The sequence below is a fragment of the Centropristis striata genome, chromosome 14 (genome assembly GCF_030273125.1).
Source record: "Centropristis striata isolate RG_2023a ecotype Rhode Island chromosome 14, C.striata_1.0, whole genome shotgun sequence".
Classification (NCBI taxonomy): Eukaryota; Metazoa; Chordata; class Actinopteri; order Perciformes; family Serranidae; genus Centropristis; species Centropristis striata.
In genome coordinates this window covers 14,079,735-14,104,783 of record NC_081530.1, presented here as the reverse complement: position 1 = coordinate 14,104,783, position 25,049 = coordinate 14,079,735, and the positions used below count along the sequence as shown (strand labels likewise).

At 38.7% G+C, this 25,049-nt stretch overlaps 1 protein-coding gene across 3 annotated transcripts in view; it reads left to right on the top strand.

Moving 5' to 3' along the window:
• Positions 1 to 25,049, top strand: part of col8a2 (collagen, type VIII, alpha 2) — a 146,840-nt gene that overhangs the window by 109,233 nt on the left and 12,558 nt on the right. For all 3 annotated transcript variants that reach the window (XM_059350022.1, XM_059350020.1, XM_059350021.1), the window contains one exon: positions 8,672 to 8,863. In XM_059350022.1, the coding sequence (XP_059206005.1) occupies positions 8,701 to 8,863 (163 nt within the window). In that variant the 5' untranslated portion in view covers positions 8,672 to 8,700. The remainder of the gene's footprint in view (positions 1 to 8,671; positions 8,864 to 25,049) is intronic.

Sequence of the window (25,049 nt, the reverse complement as noted above, 5' to 3'; positions counted from 1 at the left end):
TATGTCTGCTTCTGCACTTAGATAAGTGCCCAAGGGTATTAAACGTGTTCCTCTGAATGAAGTCATCAAGAAATGAAAACCCTCTGTCTGACCTCTCCACTCATTTCCCCTCCCCATGTTTTCCTCCCAACCTCCTCCACACTTTACCTACACCCCCTATTTCCTTTTTACTCTCGCTTGTTCCCTCTTAAACCACTCCATCAGCATAAACTCACCCCTCTCTGCCCTTTTCTCACCCGCTTCAACCGTCAGGGATTTTAGGAAAACATGCCCTGCTCCACAGGTACCTTTTCCTTGAATTGATGAGACTCTTTTCTTTTATGAGGGTTTTTTAACCTCCTGAAGCAAAGCGAGGCCTTTTTCTAACCTGTCTTCAGTTCGCCTCGTGGTAAATTCTTGACTGTCATCGTCTGTTTTGCTTCTTCGCATTAAGACGGATGCATTTGAGAACCAATGGTGCATAATCAGTCATGCTGTTTTAAGGGAATCCTCAGGTTGCAACAAGACAACAATTAAGACGGATGACTGACATAGTCAGATGTGACAGATTCATGAAAAACAAGGAAGTGATTGTGTGCACATGCACCTGTGCTTGAGCAAGCCAGCGCTGGATGTGTAAAGTGTCAAAATCTGCAGTGCAGATATATTCATCATCATTATTACTACCCAGAGAGAGAAAGATGGATGAGGTGTGTGTGTCTGTGTGCTAGGCTGGAAGAAGAGTCTTTGACTCTCCATCATCTTCTGTCTCCCCTCTGATAAGCCACATACACATCTATACCTTACAGTCATATAAACTGCATGGCCAAAAGTATATGGAGAAATTGCAACCAAATATGATTGTTGAACATGTCACATATGTCTCTACAATAGCAGCTAATCTAATGCTCTAGGGATTAGCTCACATTCAGCCACAAGAGTATTTGGTCCCAATCAAACACACTTTTTAGCAGCATTAGACAACGTTTTGTAATTGTTTTCAATGAGAGTGACGATTTTTGCTTGCTACTTTTTCATTACTGATTACTAAGCGTTCTTCTGCCCCTTGGCGTTGTGTTTGCACCCAGAATGCTTTGAGTTGAAAAAACTTTGACTCAGAGCAGAATTGCGCCTGACGTCAAGTGAAGATTTAAGAGTTGAGATGCAAACTGCTCTTTCTTTTTCGTAAATTATAAGCTTTAACAAAAAAGGCCATTGGCAATTAATTTAATAATTGGTTAATAATTTAAGTAAGTGGGGCTCACTGGTAGAACGCATACCACTAAGGCTGTAATTCTTGCTGCGGCAGACGAGGGATCGAATCTGACCGAAGGTCCTTTCGCTGCCTGTCTTCCCCTCTGTCTATTAAAGCCCCAAAATTGAGCGATTTAGCAGAAAATGTCATAGTCCTAAAGCTTCTCAAATTGTGAAGTTTTGCTGCTTTTCTTTGTCTCAAGAGGTCCACTTGCTATATTTGTGTTTTTCGCCACTATTTTTGTAGTTTCGTGCACAAAGGGTGACACCCAGAAATGTCCTGAACACATCAAAATGAAAACAAAAGAGAAAATACTGGCCGAGGGCAGGGTCTCTGTAGATACAGACACCACCACACACTTCTAGTCGGTCATACAGTCTATACAATGTTTGACAGGCAAATCCTGCATATTATACCATTAATAAGAAATGAAGACAATCCTTAGAATCACTAGTTGTAGGCCATTTAAAGGATGGAAACTTTTCTGTGCATACGAGTGAGTTTATATATTATGTAATGTACATGTATTCACAAATGTGTATGCATCAGCATGTAGCAGTAGAAATAAAAACAGTATACATCATGTCTCAACATTAAAAATAATGATTTACAGTATTTCTAATGACTATGACTATAATTTGCTAATGATTCAGTGTAAACACTACTTAGAGAACACAGCAGCTTTTATTGTGGCGGTGCAGACGGGACAATATTTTCCTGAGTAACAACCAAACAAAACCCACACAGAAACACACACTTTCCAGCTGGTGGCAACTGAAGTAACAGATGTTAATGTCTCATCATATATGCATTAGCTTTGCGGCCACTTTGTCACACACACATGGACGCATTATGTGAACGGCCATACTGTTTCCCCAGTGCTTATTTACACAGTGTTGAGTAATACAGGTTGCGTTCAAAGCCACCTAAAACTGTGACCACTACTCAAATATTATGCAGTGATCTGACACCGGAAAGGCGTAATGGTCCAAGTGCCACTCAGGCTGAAGGAGGGATTACCTCATTCAAAAGAAGGTGATTCTCTAAATAATACCGCACGCGCTCAATTTCCTCTCCCCCTCACACACACACACACACACACACTCTCAGACTCAGTAGGGGCTGTGTGGCTGTGGCCGCCAGCATGTTGTGTAACTGCCATACTCACTTTCTCCCTCTTGAGCTCAATCTCTTCACTAGGTAAAACAAGGCGTTCACACAGGTCAACGGTCAATGGAGCTCTGTGTTGTCTGGAAGTGATACCTTAGCAATGTTTTGGCTTGTTTTTGTATGTTTTAAAAGTTTGCTCACTGTTTGCAGGTGCACTGATTTTTACTGCAAATCTGCAAAATCCGTTAATACTCATGTGTCTAGACTACAAATTGAATAATAAACCACAGATGTATATCTTTAGTCTATTTTTAGTGTGCTGTTTTTTGTGCTGGAAATTCACTCTTGCTGTAAAAGGGACATTTCCAACATTTCGACTGCTGAATTTACAAGAAGAGGGTTTTGGTAAAAGAAGATGGTTGTGGTTGAATAACAGCTGACCACCCATGTGGGTTCATGGTAACAGTGAGGAATGGTTGAGGTCATGATTGTGGCTCAGGTTTGTCAGAATTGGATGAATCAGCTAAAATACGCGGTCAGGTTTTTAAGTGCACTCCTCCGCGAGGCCTGTGGTCGTAGCTAAACTATCTGACAATTATGGACCTTAGTTGTTGTTGAACCATTTGGTGTTTTTGTAAAAGCTGGTACACGATGTTCAGGTGATGATTCGTCCACTCAAGGAGCGGCTCGAATGTTCACCGCAAAAACAAGCGCCTCCTCTCCCCTCCATGACACAGAATCCTCACACTTGGTGTACCTATAATCTCTCCGTGGCACGTGGTTTAGGAAATGCCTGGCAGTCTGGATCCACACATGTACCGCTTAAGGGAAGTGGAGGCAGAGCACCTTCAACCTCACCTCCCCAGCGCTGTTGATTTCATTAGCGGGTAGACGGAGCAGTTAGGGAAGTGTGTGCTTGGCTCGCACTCAGCCGCTGTCTCTGTGTCTCTTCTGCCTGTCTGAGCAGGCCACTTGAGATGCTGCTGAGTTTGGGTTTGGAGGCTGTTGAGTCTGCTTTGGCGGCCCGAAGCCTTCGCAGATTACCGTTACGGCTCTGTGAAAATGGCATCCAACACATGTTTGAGAAAGGCTGCAAGCTTCAGGTATGGTTTGTGTCCTTGACTCAGATTACCAGGTGGTTTGGAGGCAGATCTGTGAAGAGGGATGTCTGTCTATCTTCATTATGTGCTCTTGCCAACATCTGTGTTTGATGCAGACGGATGGATGGATTTTTGAATGAGCCTGATAGACCTTTCAGAGGCTTTTAATATCAAATACGATCAGTATTTTTTATTTTTTTAAACACAGTAACATTAGTAAGGCTTTTTTTTTTTTTTTCTTTTCTTTTTTTTAGAAATACAGCACTACTTTAAAAGAACAGAACAACCTGTATTTGATGGGTTCCTATAATATTTTGTACAGTGTGGTGCAGTTATTTGGTGCAGCCTCTCTTCATATCCTGTGTGAGCAAGCTACTGACGTCTAGGTGCAGTTTTTAAACCAACTGCAGCACTTAAGAGCGCTTTTATCCTTAAGAAAGAGATCCAAATCAAAAGAGAACACTTAAAAGTGATTAAAAATAGACTACAAAGAGATGCAAAATTATGATAAAGAGATTGAAAATTACCAAAAAAAGAGACAGATGCAAAGGCATACAAACTTATCAGAAGAGGAACAACTGCAAAGAGACACTAAATTACTTAAAAACTACGCAAAACAACGCAGAAGAAAGGTGAACCAATCAAAAAGACACAAGACAACAACTACAAAGAAATGTCAAATGACTACAGGGAGATGCAAAATGACCACAGTTAGACACAAAACAACTACAAAGAGACTAAAAATGATTACAATGAGACACAAATGAGATGTAAGGTGCCAAAAAGGGACATAAAATAACTGCAAAGAGACACTAAATGACTACAAAGCGACACAAAAGGGTTGCAAAACCAACAAAAAAGAAATGCAAAACAACTCCAAAGAAATTACAAATGACTACAGGGAGATACAAAATGTGATATGCAAAATAACTACAAAGAGGCACAACACAACTACAAAGTGATGCAAAATGATTACAGTGAGATGCAAAAAATAACTACAGAGACAATGACCACAGTAAGACGAAAAACAACAAAAAAGAGACAATTAATTACAGTGAGACGCAAAAGAGATGTAAAGTGCAAAAAAGGGACACAGAACAACTACAAAAATACACTAAATAATGCAAAGAAACCCCAAATATCGGGATACAACCTCAAAGAGACAGTAAACAACCCAAAAGGGTTGTAAACCAATGAAAAAAAGAACACAACACAACTACAAAGAGATGCAAATGACTACGAAGCGCCACAAAACACACAAAAGAGATGCAAACAACTCAAAAGAGACACTATCCTTAACCCAAACAAGATCAAAAGAACTACAGAGAAATGACAATGACCACAGTGAGACGAAAAAGAGAAAATGTATTACAATGAGATGCAAAAGAGATGTTAAGTGCCAAAAAGGGACACAAAACAACAAAGAGACACTAAATACTGCATGAGACCCAGAATATCTGAAACAACCCAAAAGAGATGCAAACCAACCAAAAGAGCTGCAAAACAACTATGAAGAAATTCAAAATGACTAGAGGGAATACACAAATTGAGGTGCAACAACTACAAAGAAATGCAAAAAATAACTACAAAGACACAAAACAACTACAAAGAGATGCAAAATGAGTACAAAGCACCACAAAATGCACAAAAGAGATGCAAAACAACTTCAGAGAAATGGCAATGTGCAGGAATGTGCAAAATGACCATAGTGAGATGCCAAACAACTACAAAAGGACGCAAAATGACTATAAATGGACATGAAATGACCAGTGAGACTCTCTTTCAGTTGGGTGTCTTACATGTCTTTATCCAGGAGGCATTTTCTCATCATTTCTCCCTGGATAGATGTCATGGCACAGTTATTTAACAGCTGACTGGAAGTTTGAACAGCAAAGTGCTGACAATAAGAGAGTCATGATGGAGTTGGCGGTTCCCTCTTACACCCGAGGGTCAGACTTTCTTTTACATCCTCATTAATGCTACTCTTCTGTTCTGCTTGTTCTTTCTTTGTGTATTTTTGGATCTGTTACTGTATGTGGGTGGTGATTGCTTTTTTTCAGCTAAATCTGTTTTATATAAAGTGTCACTGGGCCTGCCAGACGAGGCATTTTCACTGTAACTCTGGATGCTGCTCATGTTTAATGACGGAGGGAGGCTTTGATTCACCATTACCTCTCCTCTCTTCTCAAGTTTTTGTTATGGTTTGTTTTGAATGGACTGATTTTACGTGAAAATGTGGGAAAGTTAACAAGTTTGAGCATTTTCAAGACACCGCACGTAACCGTTCACCAGAGCTATATTGCGTTCTCATGCATACCAGGAGTGCGTGTTGTATTACGTGGGTGTTCTTGTGTGCGAGACCATGTACGTCTCAGTGCAGCAGTGGCTCATGGTGGCTAGCCAGGAAGGATTGCGTGAGATTTTTTGACAATGTCTGCAGAGCTTTTTGAACAAAAACATTTGATAAACAGATTGTGGAGGTCTGTGAACCGCGTGTCTGTGTCTGATCCCTGTTCAGGCACAGCTTCTAGGTTTAAGTGTGTGAGTCGCTCTGGTTCGAGAGAGTTTGACGCCTGCAGAATGGTGGCCATCCAGAGCCGCCTGTTAAATTACATCTGCACCGAAACCACAGACCCCCATACCAGACAAGCTTCCCTGCCAGCCAGCCAGCAAGTCGGCCAACCACCAAACACTGCCCCACCAATACTGCTCTCTCTTTCTTTCTGTTTATTTCTTTTAACATCTTTGCTTTCTTCATTTTTCCTGGATTAAGTTTTGGTGTGAACATTTAAGAGGCGGTCTTTAATTCTTCCTGGCAAAGACTCCAACAACACACAACGTAAACAAGCAGCAAACACACAGATACCGCAGACACATACAGACTTATGACTAATGACAAAAAACTTCCTCAAAAACCCAGAGAAACACTTTGGTAAATGATTGTAAATCTGGAATCTGGCTACCTAGCTATGTGGGTGCTAAACAATCACAGACGTGGGTAAAAGCAAAGCTGTAAAGCAGACCTCATCTCTGCACACACATGGTGGCAATGAACACACCTTTTTCTAAGTACATGTGAGTTGAAGTCTCTTACTCCCCAGTCTCTGCTTTCAGTTAGCTGCTGTGTATAAATTGATGTTATTTTTAAGTCAGAAAATGTCAGATCATTTTCAAATTAGAAATTGTCGTCTCATGTCTAAGTAACTGCCATTCCTCGTTGTAAACTTTTCAATGAACTCTCCACTCACGGTCCCAAAAAAGGCCCCAGAGGGATTTATGAGGCTCCGGAGGTGATGTAGGGTTTTGGATCGTAACGTAATCACTTAGCGACAGTTTCAACCGTGATGTAACATTGGTGACAGATTTAATGCAGGAGACGCGCCAAGCGTAAACAATAAGGAAGGAGACGCCGAGATGGAAGGAGCAGAGATTGCTGTGTTTCTTGTCGCTGTTTTCATGCACATGGCGGCGATTATGTTCGAGAGGAGACAAATCCTTTTGATACTTCGCCGGCTTTTAAAAATGGCGCGTGTTGTTGTGGCGTTGAGTACTACATCACATCCCGATTAGCGTTCTATCCAATCAGTAACCAGGCTTTTTTCAGGGGAGAAAAATGTCCCTGCTCTTCGACAGGGCCAAAAAATGTCTGGTCAAACGGCCGCTAGGGGCGGCTCACATTCAATTTAGGGGCATTTTGTCAAGGGAGGCCTCATTCCGGGTATTCGGCTATAGTCGAAACGCAGCTATAGGGACAGACAATCATTCATGCTCTCATTCACACCTAAGTGCAGTTAAGAGTCACCAATCAAACCTAAGCTGCATGTCTTTGAAGGAAGCTGGAGGACCCATAGAGATCCTAGCTGACATATGGAGAACATGCAAACTCCACGCAGAAAAACCACAAGCCAGATTCGATCTTGCTGTGAGGCGAAAGTGCTAATCATGAAAATGTTTACAGAGATAGTAAAGCAAGTGAGAAGTAGGTTCATTATCTAATAGACTTCTATACAATCAGACAACTTGTGGAGTCAATGTACACTTCTTTTACACAGTCTATGGGGTTTTTCTATAAATATCACCTACTCCTGTTAGTGGTGTGACTTTGGAACTGTTAGATACTGTATGTTGGTTACATCAGAATGTTCCTGACAGGTTAATGGAGAGAAACTTCATAGCCACGCACAATTTTCTCTCCTTTTCACACAATTTCCATGCCTGATATCAGCGTGACATTTCTGGCATTTAAACAGGAGCTGGCTGAAGCTGATATTACATTTTGCATCCCACAGTCATCACAAAATAAGTCCTGACAGGCATCAATGCAATGAGAGCTAACGAAAACAGCTCAGGGGAGAGCTGAAGTGGAAATTTCTGCCATTTTTCACACATCGTTTCACCAAGTATAGCCAGTTCTGCACACCTACAGTTGCTCACTTATGATACACAAACAAACTAAGCATCCTCTGGAGGTTTCCTGTCCACACCTGACCACAGTTATGAAAATATTTGGCAGAGGGTGATGTGGTCACTTCTTCCTGAAGTAAATTAAAGTCAACAGATCTGCCTGTCACAGGTTCTCAGGGCCAAATATTAACCAAACTAAACATTTAGCACATACAGTGCTGCATCTGAAGGCAAGGATATATGCTTATAAGGTGTATCTGTACATGTTTGCACCTCATGTTTGGACATTGGCTACATATAAAGTTTTAAGATATCATTTGAATGTGGGCATAGATATCTTCTGCTTCCCCTCCCTCTAAGCAGGAAACAGTTTTCTTTGGCTTCCTTGGTTTCCTTTAATCAAATTGCCTGTTGCTGGCTTGGTTAGGACAAACTAAGCTTCCTGACAGACAAACTAATAAAACTAAAAACTAATCTTCACAGCAAATGAGATTTAATATCCCTGCATTACTTCAAACTGCTTGTAGTAGAGTAATTCTGTAATTACAGGCCGTAAACAGTAAATGCGTGCTTCCCATGGGCAAATTATTAAGTATTGTAGTAAATTAAGTGTTCTTGTCAATGTGTGGTATTGTGAAGTGTTTAGTAAATTGGGCTCAGATGCAATAAAGCATAATGACCAGTATGCTTCCATAACTCATTATCACTGTGGGTGTAAACCCCCACCCTGTATCCCGCCATACGCTTGTGATGATTACAAAATAAAATAATATTACGATTCTTGTTAACTCTGCCCTCTCTCCTCTTCTGTTTATGTCTGCAGTTCTTTGTGTGTGACATCTGAAGTCTGGGATGCTGGTGACCATGTTGTTGGCTCCTGTCTGTGTGCTACTGATGCTGGGGGGGCGTGCTCTTGCTGGAGGCTATCCCCCCATGCCCCACATGAAGTACATGCAGCCCATGATGAAAGGGCCGATTGGACCCCCATTCAGAGAAGGAAAGGGACATTACGTTGGTGAGTGATTGCTATGTACTACATGTTACTTTTATGTCTCACTCTGCTCTGCATATGCTGTTAGCCTACTCTGCAGACCTACAGTGTCAGTCCTCTGGGTCATTTTGAACTGACTCAACATGATTTAAAGGTTGAGTTGGCAACTTAAAGATAAAATGCTGACATCTGAATCTATCCTGACAGTAGTACATGTACGGAAGAGGATTAGTGCCAGGTATGAGAAAAACTAAATCATTATTAAGTTTGAGAAAAAAGTTAAAATGTCAAGAATAAAGCTGAAATACAATGTTGAGGAAATATGTATCTAATATATAATATAATTAGGGCCGGGACTCGATTATAAAAACTAATCTAATTAATAAGAGGCTTTGTAATTAATTAATTGAAATTAATCGCATTTTAATCGCATTTATAAATATTTGACCTGAGAACAGCGAGAAGTAATTTTTTTCACATGGATTTTTAGTATACCATTGAATAATGACTGAATACATAAGCTTAAGCAACAAAAATATTGTTTATTTTTGTTCAAGTCCAACAGACCAGTGCAATTTTTGCCATTAAGTGTAGCAATAGCATATTTAGAAATATAGTACATTTCAGAAATTCAGGTAGCCTATAGGTAGTTAGACCTTCTGTAAACTATAATACTTTGGTTTTTTAAGTAAAACACAATCCATGCTAGCTACCACACTAGCCGCTATCTGCTATATGTTTTGTATTGAGGTGATACTTGAGGTTCGATGTGCTGTGATGATATGCAAATTCCTTGTTGCATAGCAGCACAACCATGCTCTTATCGACACTTCCATCCGTCCGTATTTTGTAACAAAATGTCCCATCATCCACGGGGCCAACCAAAGCTGTCTCATCAGCTTCTTCCTTCATGTTCACTGTGGTTTGTTGTTGAACTCATGAACGCTAGTTGGTGCTCCAGTATAATCAGTCCGCCTGAAACTCATCCAGTGATAAACGTTCCGCGGTGCAAAAATCAGTGCGATTAAAATGTGTCAATTTTTTTAACGCGTTAATTTTTGTGTAATTAATTTATCTTAATTAACGCGTTAAAGTCCTGGCCCTAAATATAATACAATATCTGTCTAAAATTTCACATAAATTGCATAAGAGCAGATTTTCCCCAAAACAATAGTTATGGTAGCCTACTACCAGGAGTAGCTCATTTATGTGTAGGGGGATTTTAGTACTACTACACCATTAAATATTGCAGTTATTCCTCATTTTATGACATTTATGAAAATCTGTGAATATCTTTTCAACTTTACAGAAAACAAAAAGTTTACTTTATACTCGTCATTTCGACTTTTTGGTTGAAATCGTATTTCAACTTTATTCTCGACATCTCGACTTTATTTGCGTTATTTAGACTTTTTTCTAGAACTGCATAATGAAAAAAAAAATCCTGCTCTGAGTATTTTTTCCTCCAACCTGGCCCCAATCCTCTTCCGTGTACATGAGACAAATAATCTCTGAAAACAAGAACATTTTTCTCTTCCTTTTCCAAGCACATGGATTTGCAAGATTCCAGATTGAAGGAAAACAACTAATCAAATCCAACCTCCAAACTAGGAAGTTCTGATCAAATATAAATCAAGATGTAAAATGAGAAAAGTTTTCTTTGGCTGGTGGGAGGGGCTTGGCTCTGGCTCGAGTGTTTTCAACATGGCGGTCTGGTTACAAACTACCTAATTTTACAGCTAAACATACTCTAAAACATGTTACTGAAACATTTGAAGTGAGAAATAGGCAATACAGTATTAAAATCTTGATTCATATTTGACCAGCCGGCCCAGTTTGATTTATTTTGAAGAGAAGTGATTGACACCGTATTGGAGACTCCTCGACTCTTATTGATTTTCCTGTAGAATCTTACTTTACTAATGCTTTTTTATGTCGTAGAACAAAACATGAAAATCTCTTCAGCCTGTGTGAACCACAGACCTATTTTCAGGAAGCTAAGCAAAACCATTTAGACTTTGAGATGGGGGAATTACAAAAAGCATTAATACTCACTCTTTTTTCTGGGTTTTATGTCTCATTCCTGTAACGCTATAGTGACAAATTGAGCAAATGTGACAAAACTTTTTTTTTTATTATAAAAACCTATTGAAACTAACCCTATATTAGTGGCATACACTCCCAAAAATGCAACTTTGTTTCTGTGTCCCACATATTTTTTGAAGCAAACCCAAACTATACAAAAGTCTTGATTTTTGTGGAAAAAATAAATAATTCCGAACTCAAAGTTTTTTTACTGCAGATAGTAAACCTCCTGTACAGTATCTAATTTACTTTTTTCAACAATTTGACCCAAAGTGAGCATGAAATGAATCATATGCACAAGTCCGAAACATTAGATGTACATATAAAAACTACATCCTAGGAACAAAAGAGGTCTCCAACATCACAGTTGAAGCTGTGATTGATATGGAGACCCTCCCAGGACAGACTTGTGCAGTAAAGCTGCTGGTTTAGTGGCTCTCTTCAGGCAGTTAAAGGGCTCACTGAAGTGCGTGTCTTCTTGCCCTGCGGGTCCGGCAGCATTTGGCAAGTCCTCAGTTGGGGCCTAATGGAGGCCTGATTGCCCACTGTTTGCTGAGCTCCACTGGGCCAGTTGTTCCTGCTGCCATCTGGATGCTGTTACCCCACTGTTTATCACATATTCTTCAGCTGTGGGACGGAGAAGAGAGAGTGTGTGAAGAAAATAAAAATAGATTATATAAAAGGCTCAGTCGAGGGGAACTGGGAGAGGGAGGGGTGTGATAATCATCCTGAAAAAATGTGCATGCTGTCATTGCCGTCATTATCAAATTTAACTCCAACTACCAATACACGTTCTGGATCATAGGAGACGTGCCTTGTGCGAACAGAGGCCCCTTCTTCAAAGAAAATCTCAAAGCAAGCGAGAGGCACATTTTCATATCAGAGCGGTAATATCATGTTTGACAAAGACAGACCCCAGACGCGTGATTCAGAGCAAATTTAGTGCTGATATGTTGAATTTAAACCCTTCACAGCAACATCAAAGATTTGCTGAAATAGGATTTCAAAATGTGATAGAAACAAGATTTAGATTTGGAGGAGTGAAACTCATGGTTCCTGTGACTCACATGAATACAATGCCTCTACTGCCACTCAGTGGTCACATGGCCTCATTGCATCACCTTTGGTATAATTTATCAATGAACCATATACAGTCATGGAAAAACACTATTAGACCATTTTTCTTGTTCATCTAATGCCTGGTATAACTAAAGATACATATTTTTGGACACATATAATGATAACAACAAAAATACCTCAAAAGAGTTTAATTGAGGAGCTGATATCTAGTAATTTTCCATGGTTTTCTTGATTATAACCAAAATCATTATCAAGAAAACCATGGAAAATGGCTCGATATCAGCTCTTAAATTAAACTTTTATGACCTATTTGTTTTTATCATTATATTTGTCCAAAAAAATGTACCTTTAGTTGTACCAGGCAGTAAAATGAACAAGATATTGAATAAAACAAGGGTGGTCTTATAATATTTTTCATGACTGTATGCCTCTATTTGACATAGGATCTACTGTATTAGTTGTAATGTCAAAGTCAAATTTACAGAAAGGCACAAAATTGTTTCTATGTTTATATACAAAGTAGACAAAGGTAGAGCATAAAACAAACAGACCACAGCTACAGAATCTAACAATTTGGCATATTAAGTATAATAACCAGAAGAGTTATTTCTGTAGGTCTGTGGAAATAATGTGGGCAAGTGATTAATAATTCATTCTCAGGTAAAAATCAACGTTAAAGACTATAAAATGAACGAACTTGTAAAATGTTTCAATGCAAGACATTTAATGTACACAAAAGCTACCAGTTGTGTCATTTTCTGGTACATTCACAAACATGATGATGAGTGATATTATGTACCAATATCATCTGCCTATTATTTATTAAGTTCGCTTTGGTACTGCAGTAGATTTTCTTTTACAAGTGCAGAGTTCCAAACATTTCTTGAGTCTGTCAGCTCAGATGTATTTGAAAACACAACTTAAGTCTTTGATTCCCGGAGAGTGTCGCAACAAGTAATGAAAAGGCCATTATATTCTCTCAAGTGTGAAACACCTTATTTCCTCTCTCTGGGTGATATATTAAGGCAGTCTGCAGTGGAGCTAGTAGACCACAGCCAAACAAACAAAGCAGGGGCCATAATGCTCATTACACACCTGAACACAATGTTATGGGTGGCACCCTCACTTATATAGACAAACCTCGAGTCCAGATAATTATCTGAACCATTTATTTCTATTTGAAACTAAAAGTGAGCACAACTAAAATCTCCTTATTGTACAAAACCACTTCAGTATGGTGAATAGGTTGAAGTTTAACATGGAAGTCAGTGAACAGACTTGATATTCTCTTTAAGATTACCTTTATCTTATTTGTTGACGTGTTTTAAAGAAACAGTTTGTATTTATGAAAGGGGGTTTGTAAAAGGTAACTAGAAAATTTCTAAAGAAATTTTGATTGTGTGCTTGCCTCTGGCCCTTGATTCTCGTTGCTTAAATCAGCAGTTAAACAGGGACTTGCCGAGTAATCTGACACTTTATACAAGTTTCTAGGACAAACGGTTCATTAGTTGTGAAAAGGGGCGTGGCTAATCAAAAGGGGTGGGGTCATCAATCAACAGTTAAACAGGGACTCTGTCCTGAGTTCACAGACACTTCATACAAGTATCTAGGACAAACGGTTCATGAGTTAGGAGGGGGGGGGAGTCGGGGGCTGGGGGAGGCTTTGGTAGCTAAGCAACCAGGTGGCCAGGTGGGGTCGACCAATCAGAGCAGAGCAATCAACGGAATGTTCCAGAACATTGGCCAGAGGTAGAGAAACTGATATTTCTGGCCTCGAACAGAAAGCATTTTTGGCAAAACCATAATACCTTTCATTGATCCGACTTCACTTTGAGGGTCCTGAGTTCTTCCTGATCGTCTCCATATGTATTTTTTTAAGAAAAATGAAAAAATAGCTTTGTTAGAGCGAACTAAAAAAACTGTTACATCTCCCTTTTTCAGAAATCTTCCTGCGTTTTTAATATGGTAGCAAATGAGGCTGTTCGTGTGTGTTGGTGGCGCGTCTGTGCGTCCTATGCCCAAACTATAACTCTGACAGCTTTACAAGAGGATTGTGAGTGAGAAGACAAATTTGCCTACGTTTCTATGTATAAATTATTTCTGAAGAGTGGAATTTGCACCCTTGAGCGCAGTTTTCAAATTAATTTTTTGACAATTTTCTCCCTCTACACTCTGCGATGATGTCACACGCTGTGACACGAACATACAAGGAAAAACTAGGAAACAAATTGAGAAAAAAGTCTAGAAATATCTAGAAAAAGCTTTAGAAAAATTTAGAGAAGGATCTAGAACAACCTAGAAGGTGATATTTAAAAAAAATCGAGAGATCTAGAGCTTTTCTAGATTTTTTCAATTATTGTCTAGATTTTTCTTAATCCTTCTCTAGATTTTTCGAAAGCATTTCTAGATATTTCTAGATCTTTTTCTTGATTTTCTAGATATTTGTTTTCTAGATCATATTCTAGATTTTTAAAAATTATTTCTCTGGATTTTTTTCCTAGTTTTTACAAGAGCATTTCTAGATCATTTTCTAGATTTTTCTAGATCCTTTTAATTTTTCGAAATCTTTTCTAGATTTTTCTTAATCCTTCTCTGGAGTTTTCGAAAGCATTTCTAGATATTTCTAGATCTTTTTATCTTTCTAGATATTTGTTTTCTAGATCATGTTCTAGATTTAAAAAAAAAAAATCTTTTTCTGGATTTTTTTTCTAGTTTTTACAAGAGCATTTGAAAAATTAAAAAGATCTAGAAAAATCTAGAAAATGATCTAGAATCATTTCATTTTCTAGATTTTTCTAGATCTTTTTAATTTTTCAAAATCTTTCTAGATATTTCTAGATTATTTTCTAGATTTTTCTTGATCTTTCTCTAGATTTTCCTAAAGCATTTCTAGATTCTAGAAAAAAAATATAGAAAATCCAAAAAAAATCTAGAAATATCTAGAAATGCTTTCAAAAAATCTAGAGAAGGATCAAGAAAAATCTAGAAAATAATCAAGAAAAATCTAGAAAAACTCTAGGAAAAACTAGGAAACAAATTGAAAAAAAGTCTAGAAATATTTAGAAAAGCTTTAGAAAAATTTAGAGAAGCATCTAGAAAACTCTAGAAAGTGATATTGAAAAAAAACCTAGAGATCTAGAGCTTTTCTAGATTTTTCTTGATTATTTTCTAGATTTTTCCTAATCCTTCTCTAGAGTTTTCGAAAGCATTTCTAGATATTTCTAGATCTTTTATGGATTTTATAGATATTTGTTTTCTAGATCATATTCTAGATTTTTTCTTAAATCTTTTTCTGGATTATTTTCCTAGTTTTTACAAGAGCATTTCTAGATCATTTTCTAGATTTTTCTAGATCCTTTTAAATCTTTGAAATCTTTCTAGATATTTCTAGATTATTTTCTAGATTTTTCTTGATCTTTTTCTAGATTTTTCTAAAGCATTTCTAGATTCTAGAAAAAAAAATCTAGAAAATCCAGAAAAAGATCTAGAAATATCTAGAAATGCTTTCAAAAAATCTAGAAAATAATCAAGAAAAATCTAGGAAAGCTCTAGGAAAAACTAGGTAACAAATTGAAAAAAAAGTCTAGAAATATCTAGAAAAGCTTTAGAAAAATTTAGAGAAGGATCTAGAAAACTAGAAAGTGATATTGAAAAAATCCTAGCGATCTAGAGCTTTTCTAGATTTTTCTTGATTATTTTCTAGATTTTTATTAATCCTTCTCTAGATTTTCCGAAAGCATTTCTAGATATTTCTAGATATTTTTCTGGATTTTCTAGATATTTGTTTTCTAGATGATATTCTAGATTTTTTAAAATCTTTTTCTGGATTTTTTCTAGTTTTTACAAGAGCATTTCTCGATCATTTTCTAGATTTTTCTAGATCCTTTAAATTTTTCGAAATCTTTTCTAGATGTTTCTAGATTTTTTCTTGATCCTTCTCTAGATTTTTCTAAAACATTTCTAGATTCTAGAAAAATAATCTAGAAAATCTAGAAAAAGATCTAGAAATATCTAGAGAAGGATCGAGAAAAATAAAAAAAAATATCAATCTGCAATCTAGAAAAGCTCTCAGAAGAACAAAGAAAAAAAAAAGTCTAGAAGATGACCTAGAAAAAATCTAGAAAATCCAGGAAACGATCTAGAAATATCTATAAATGCTTCGGAAAAAAATGAGAAGGATATTAGATATTTTTTACTTGTTTTGGAAAGTCTTGACAAGCCAAATTTTCTTGTTCCATTGGCAGATAATTTTGCTATTTTAAGCAAAATACACCTTATTTAGGTTGGTTTTGTGATTTTATTGTTGTTGTTCTTTTTCTTTTCGTTTGTCAATTGGTGATTTATGTTGTGTTTTGTTTGAATTAATAAAAAAAAATTAGGTGTATTTTGCTTAAAATAGCAAAATGATCTGCCAATGGAACAAGAAAATTTGGCTTGTCAAGACTTTCCAAAATAAGTAAATAAATAAAACAATAATAAATAAGAACTTTTACACATTAAATAACATTAAAACTAAACTAGTCACAAACAAACATCAAACATAACTAGAAAATTTCCTCTGGGGAAATTCTGAAAGGGCAACGGGTGCTACTGCCGGTGTGTGTACACTGTGATAAAATTCTTCAGAGAACTATGCCGTTTAACCTCAAAAAGTGTGTGTGTGTGTGTGTGTGTGTGTGTGTGTAATTAAAATCACATAAAGTTACCTTATTCTTTGGCTAATCAAAAGCGGCGGGGTTATGAATGACCAGTTAAACAGGGACTGCCGAGTAATCTGACACCTCATACAAGTATCTAGGACAAACGGTTCATTAGTTAATAAAAGGGGCCGTGGCTAATCAAAGGGGGCGTGGTAATCAATCAACAGTTAAACAGGGACTCTATGCCGAGTAATCTGACACCTCATACAAGTTTCTAGGACAAACAGTTCATTAGTTGTGAAAGGGGCGTGGCTAATAAAAAAGGGCGGGACTTTCTGAAATATTGTTATGTAGAATTGGTCACTCATGAAACATCATCATGCATGACAAGTTTGAGGCAGATTGGACAATGTATGCTCAAGTTATAAGTTCCTGTGTTTTATGAAAAAACGCCATGTCTGTTGAGTTAGAGTTAACTGCTTTCAGTTAAAATGTCTGTGTTGGGGGGGGGGCTTTGGTAGCTAAGCAACCAGGTGGCCAGGTGGAGTCAACCAATCAGAGCAGAGCAATCAACTGAAATTAACCGACAGTGGAGACAGTTCCGCCACACTGAGCAGCCAGACGTCGACAAACTGAAATTTCTGGCCTCAAAGAGAAAGCATTTTTGGCAAAACCATAATACCTATCATTGATCCGACTTCACTTTGAGCGTCCTGAGTTCTTCCTGAACATCTACATATGTTTTTTTTATGAAAAATGAAAAAATAGCTTTGTTAGAGCGATCTAAAAAAAACGGTAAAATCTGATTATTTCAAAAATCCTTGTGTGTTTTTAATATGGGACTCAATGGGGCAGTTGTTGCGTTTTGGTGGCACTTCCCTGTGTCCTGCGCCCAAACTAAAACTCTGACAGCTTTACCAGAGGATTGTGAGTGAGAAGACAAATTTTCCTCCGTTTCTATGTATAAATTATTTCTGTAGAGTGGAATTTGCGGCCTGGAGCGCAGTTTTCAAATTTATTTTTTGACAATTCTCCCTCTCCACTCTGCTTGATGACATCACCACTCTAGAGTCTGAACATTCCGCGCAATACACACACATGGGAAAATCGCCCTCCCCATTAGTTTGGAAAAATGGAAATGTTACGTGCAATTGCTCTGAAATTTCACAGGACTAGAGTTAAATTCAGGCTGTACAACTTCCTAAATCGGTTCGGAATTTTACGAGCAACGGTTTGCGAATGGTGAGGCCCCAAAGTTGGCGCAATGCGTTCCGGATGGGCCAAAAAGTGCACGTTTGTGCACGTTGCGCGAAAACGTGTGCGCCGATTGCTAATAAAAGTCATTCCACACGATTCCCAATTAGGGCGCAACTTTTGACGTTTTTACTTTTCGCGATTTCTCAAAGCTGTGAGACTAGTTACGCGCCAAAGTTTTTACGGAAGAATAATCTATAATATATAATAACTAGAAAATTTCTAAAGAAATTTTGATTGTGTGCTTGCCTCTGGCCCATCATTCTCGTGGCTCAAATCAACAGTCAAACAGGGACTCTGTCCTGAGTTCACAGACACCTCATACAAGTCTGTAGGACAAATGGTTCACAAGTTAGTAAAAGGGGGCGTGGTCACTCAAAGGGGGCGTGGCTTGAATCAGCAGTTAAATAGGGACTCTGTCCTGAGTTCACAGACACCTCATACAAGTTTCTAGGACAAACGGTTCATTAGTTATGAAAGGGGGCGTGGCTAATCAAAAAGTGCGGGAATTTATGAAACATTATTATGTATAAGTGGTCAGTGATGAACCATCATCATGCTTGGCAAGTTTGAGGAAGATTGGACAATGTATGGTCAAGTTATTAGGTCTGTTTACTTAGAGTAAACTGACAGTTCTCAGTTAGAATGTCTGTGTTGGAGGAGGGAGGGGGGAGGGGGGAGGCTTTGGTAGCTAAGCAACCATGTGGCCAGGTGGAGTCGACCAATAAGAGCAGAGCAATCAACTGAAATTAACTGCTGTTGGAGACAGTTCCGCAGACAGAGGTGGACAAACTGAAAATTCTGGCCTCGAACAGAAAGCATTTTTGGCAAAACCATAATACCTATCATTGATCCGACTTCACTTTGAGCGTCCTGAGTTCTTCCTTAACGTCTACATATATTTTTTTTGAAGAAAAGTGAAAAAATAGCTTTGTTAGAGCGATTTAAAAAAACAGTTAAATTTTTTTTTTTGAGAAATCTTCCTGCATTTTTAATATGGGACTCAATGAGGCAGTTGGTGCGTTTTGGTGGCACTTCTCTGTGTCCTGCGCCCAACTTTAACTCTGACAGCTTTACCAGAGGATTGTGAGTGAGAGGACAAATTTTCCTACGTTTCTATGTATAAATTATTTCTGTAGAGTGAAATTTGTGGCCTGGAGCGCAGTTTTCAAATTTATTTTTTGACAATTCTTTCTCTCCCTCTACACTCTGTTTGATGACTTCGCCACTCTAGACTCTCCATAGGGTTACATTGGGGGGATTTTTTGACGTGTTTTTGCCCAATAATTTGAAAACCGTTTGTCGAAACCCTTATAAAAGTCATAGCACACTTGTCATGGGCGAGCCAGTCGATTTGATACCTTTTTTGTGTATGTGCGACCAAAACTCTGGGAGGAGTAGTCGACCGAAAAATGACACGGAAGAAACGGAAGAATAACTAGAAAATTTCTAAAGAAATTTTGATTGTGTGCTTGCCTCTGGACTGTGACTCTCGTGGCTTATCAAAAGGGGCAGGGATTAAACAGGGACTTTCTGCTGAGTACACTGACACCTCATACAAGTCTTTAGGACAAACGGTTCACTAGTTAGTAAAAGGGGGCGTGGCTAATCAAAGGGGCGGGGTTATCAATCACCAGTTAAACAGGGACTCTGTCCTGAGTTCACAGACACTTCATACAAGTCTGTAGGACAAACGGTTCATTATTTAGTAAAAGGGGGCGTGGCTAATCAAAAAGGGTGGGAATTTATGAATTATTGTTACGTAGAACTGATAAGTGATGAACCATCATCATGCATGACAAGTTTGAGGCAGATTGGACAATGTATGGTCAAGTTATAAGGTCTCATGTTTTATGAAGAAAACGCCATGTTTGTTCACTTAGAGTAAACTGACAGTTATCAGTTAGAATGTCTGTGTTGGAGGAGGAGGGGGGGGGGCTTTGGTAGCTAAGCAACCAGGTGGCCAGGTGGAGTCAACCAATCAGAACAGAGCAATCAACTGAAATTAACTGACAGTTCCGCCACCGGGGCAGACAGAGGTGGACAAACTGAAAATTCTGGCCTCGAACAGAAAGCATTTTTGGCAAAACCATAATACCTATCATTGATCTGACTTCACTTTGAGCGTCCTGAGTTCTTCCTCAACGTCTACATATATTTTTTTTTAAGAAAAATGAAAAAATAGCTTTGTTAGAGCGATTTAAAAAAACACTTACATCTACTTTTTTATGAAATCTTCCTGCGTTTTTAATATGGGAGCCAATGAGGCAGTTGGTGCGTTTTGTTTGTGCATCTGTGTGTCCTGCGCCAAAACTATAACTCTGACAGCTTTACCAGAGGATTGTGAGTGAGAGGACAAATTTTCCTACGTTTCTATGTATAAATTATTTCTGTAGAGTGAAATTTGCGGCCTGGAGCACAGTTTTCAAATTTATTTTTTGACAATTCGTTCTCTCCCTCTACACTCTGTTTGATGACATCACCACTCTACACTCTCCATAGGGTTACATTGGGGGGATTTTTTGACGTGTTTTTGCCCAATAATTTGAAAACCATTTGTCGAAACCCTTATAAAAGTCATAGCACACTTGTCATGGGCGAGCCGGTCGATTTGATACCTTTTTTGTGTATGTGCGGCCAAAACTCTGGGAGGAGTAGTCGACCGAAAAAAGACCACGGAAGAAACGGAAGAATAATAAAATTAAGCCCGGTGAATAGTAGTTAGTGTGCTTTTGCAAGCAAGCACACAAAATAAGACATAAGCCCACGGAATAACAATTAGTGTGCTTTTGCAAGCAAGCACACAAAATAATAAAAATAGTCCTGGTGAATAGTAGTTAGTGTGCTTTTGCAAGCAAGCACACAAAACTAGAAAATTTCTAAAGAAATTTTGATTGTGTGCTTGCCTCTGGACCATCATTCTCGTGGCTCAAATCAACAGTCAAACTGGGACTCTGTCCTGAGTTCACAGACACCTCATACAAGTCTGTAGGACAAACGGTTCACAAGTTAGTAAAAGGGGGCGTGGCTTGAATCAGCAGTTAAACAGGGACTCTGTCCTGAGTTCACAGACACCTCATACAAGTATCTAGGAGAAACGGTTCATTATTTATGAAAGGGGGCGTGGCTAATCAAAAAGTGCGGGAATTTATGAAACATTGTTATGTATAAGTGGTCAGTGATGAACCATCATCATGCTTGGCAAGTTTGAGGCAGATTGGACAATGTATGGTCAAGTTATAAGGTCTCATGTTTTATGAAGTCTGTTCACTTAGAGTAAACTGACAGTTATCAGTTAGAATGTCTGTGTTGGAGGAGGGAGGGGGAGGGGGGAGGGGGGAGGCTTTGGTAGCTAAGCAACCAGGTGGCCAGGTGGAGTCGACCAATAAGAGCAGAGCAATCAACTGAAATGAACTGCTGTTGGAGACAGTTCCGCAGACAGAGGTGGACAAACTGAAAATTCTGGCCTTGAACAGAAAGCATTTTTGGCAAAACCATAATACCTATCATTGATCTGACTTCACTTTGAGCGTCCTGAGTTCTTCCTCAACGTCTACATATTTTTTTTTTTTAAGAAAAATGAAAAAATAGCTTTGTTAGAGCGATTTAAAAAAACACTTACATCTACTTTTTTATGAAATCTTCCTGCATTTTTAACATGGGAGCCAATGAGGCAGTTGGTGCATTTTGTTTGTGCATCTGTGCGTCCTGCGCCAAAACTATAACTCTGACAGCTTTACCAGAGGATTGTGAGTGAGAGGACAAATTTTCCTACGTTTCTATGTATAAATTATTTCTGTAGAGTGAAATTTGCGGCCTGGAGCGCAGTTTTCAAATTTATTTTTTGACAATTCTTTCTCTCCCTCTACACTCTGTTTGATGACATCACCACTCTAGACTCTCCATAGGGTTACATTGGGGGGATTTTTTGACGTGTTTTTGCCCAATAATTTGAAAACCGTTTGTCGAAACCCTTATAAAATTCATAGCACACTTGTCATGGGCGAGCCCGTCGGTTTGATACCTTTTTTGTATATGTGCTACCAAAACTCTGGGAGGAGTAGTCGACCGAAAAAACACCACGGAAGAAATGGAAGAATAAAAACTAGAAAATTCCTAAAGAAATTTTGATTGTGTGCTTGCCTCTGGACCGTGACTCTCGTGGCTTATCAAAAGGGGCACGGATTAAACAGGGACTTTCTGCTGAGTACACTCACACCTCATACAAGTCTCTAGGACAAACGGTTCACTAGTTAGTAAAATGGGCGTGGCTTATCAAAAGGGGCGGGGTTATCAATCACCAGTTAAACGGACTCTATGCTGAGTAATCTGACATCTTATACAAGTTTCTAGGACAAACGGTTCATTAGTTAGTAAAAGGGGGCGTGGCTAATAAAAAGGGCGGGAATTTATGAATTATTGTTATGTAGAACTGAAAAGTGATGAACCATCATCATGCATGAGAAGTTTGAGGCAGATTGGACAATGTATGGTCAAGTTATAAGGTCTCGTGTTTTATGAAGAAAGCCATGTCTGTTTACTTAGAGTAAACTGAAAGTTATCAGTTAGAATGTCTGTGTTGGAGGAGGGGGGGGCTTTGGTAGCTAAGCAACCACGTGGCCAGGTGGAGTCGACCAATCAGAGCAGAGCAATCAACTGAAATTAACTGACGATGGAGACAGTTCCATCAAAGTGAGCAGACAGAGGTCGACAAACTTGAAATTCTGGCCTCGAACAGAAAGCATTTTCAGCAAAACCATAATACCTATCAATGATCTGACTTCACTTTGAGCGTCCTGAGTTCTTCCTGAACATCTACATATGTTTTTTTTTAAGAAAAATGAAAAAATAGCTTTGTTAGAGCGATTTTAAAAAACTGTTAAATTTTTTTTTTTGAGAAATCTTCCTTCATTTTTAATATGTGAGCCGATGCGGCAGTTGGTGCATTTTGTTTGAGCATCTGTGCGTCCTGCGCCCAAACTATAACTCTGACAGCTTTACCAGAGGATTGTGAGTGAGAGGACAAATTTTCCTACGTTTCTATGTATAAATTATTTCTGTAGAGTGAAATTTGCGGCCTGGAGCGCAGTTTTCAAATTTATTTTTTGACAATTCTTTCTCTCCCTCTACACTCTGTTTGATGACTTCTCCACTCTAGACTCTCCATAGGGTTACATTGGGGGGATTTTTTGACGTGTTTTTGCCCAATAATTTGAAAACCGTTTGTCGAAACCCTTAGAAAAGTCATAGCACACTTGTCATGGGCGAGCCGGTCGGTTTGATACCTTTTTTGTGTATGTGCGACCAAAACTCTGGGAGGAATAGTCGACCGAAAAATGACACGGAAGAAACGGAAGAAAAACTAGAAAATTCCTAAAGAAATTTTGATTGTGTGCTTGCCTCTGGACCATCATTCTCGTGGCTCAAATCAACAGTCAAACTGGGACTCTGTCCTGAGTTCACAGATACCTCATACAAGTCTGTAGGACAAACGGTTCACAAGTTAGTAAAAGGGGGCGTGGTCACTCAAAGGGGGCGTGGCTTGAATCAGCAGTTAAACAGGGACTCTGTCCTGAGTTCACAGACACCTCATACAAGTCTCTAGGACAAACGGTTCATTAGTTATGAAAGGGGGCGTGGCTAATCAAAAGGGGCGGGGTTATCAATCACCAGTTAAACAGGGACTTCATGCCAAGTAATCTGACACCTTATACAAGTTTCTAGGACAAACGGTTAATTGGTTATGAAAGGGGGCGTGGCTAATCAAAAAGGGCGGGAATTTATGAAACATTGTTATGTATAAGTGGTCAGTGATGAACCATCATCATGCTTGGCAAGTTTGAGGCAGATTGGACAATGTATGGTCAAGTTATAAGGTCTCGTGTTTTATGAAGAAAGCCATGTCTGTTTACTTAGAGTAAACTAACAGTTATCAGTTAGAATGTCTGTGTTGGAGGAGGGGGGGGCTTTGGTAGCTAAGCAACCACGTGGCCAGGTGGAGTCGACCAATCAGAGCAGAGCAATCAACTGAAATTAACTGACGATGGAGACAGTTCCATCAAAGTGAGCAGACAGAGGTGGACAAACTTGAAATTCTGGCCTCGAACAGAAAGCATTTTCGGCAAAACCATAATACCTATCATTGATCCGACTTCACTTTGAGCGTCCTGAGTTCTTCCTGAACATCTCCATATGTTTTTTTTTAAGAAAAATGAAAAAATAGCTTTGTTAGAGCGATTTTAAAAAACTGTTAAATTTTTTTTTTGAGAAATCTTCCTTCATTTTTAATATGGGAGCCGATGCGGCAGTTGGTGCATTTTGTTTGAGCATCTGTGCGTCCTGAGCCCAAACTATAACTCTGACAGCTTTACCAGAGGATTGTGAGTGAGAGGACAAATTTTCCTACGTTTCTATGTATAAATTATTTCTGTAGAGTGAAATTTGCGGCCTGGAGCGCAGTTTTCAAATTTATTTTTTGACAATTCTTTCTCTCCCTCTACACTCTGTTTGATGGAATCACCACTCTAGACTCTCCATGGGGTTACATTGGGGGGATTTTTTGACGTGTTTTTGCCCAATAATTTGAAAACCGTTTGTCGAAACCCTTAGAAAAGTCATAGCACACCTGTCATGGGCGAGCCGGTCGATTTGATACCTTTTTTGTGTATGTGCGGCCAAAACTCTGGGAGGAGTAGTCGACCGAAAAAAACACGGAAGAAACGGAAGAATAAAAATAAGAAATAGACCCGGTGAATAGTAGTTAGTGTGCTTTTGCAAGCAAGCACACAAAACTAGAAAATTCCTAAAGAAATTTTGATTGTGTGCTTGCCTCTGGACCGTGACTCTCGTGGCTTATCAAAAGGGGCACGGATTAAACAGGGACTTTCTGCTGAGTACACTCACACCTCATACAAGTCTCTAGGACAAACGGTTCACTAGTTAGTAAAATGGGCGTGGCTAATCAAAAGGGGCGGGGTTATCAATCACCAGTTAAACAGGGACTCTATGCTGAGTAATCTGACATCTTATACAAGTTTCTAGGACAAACGGTTCATTAGTTAGTAAAAGGGGGCGTGGCTAATAAAAAGGGCGGGAATTTATGAATTATTGTTATGTAGAACTGAAAAGTGATGAACCATCATCATGCATGA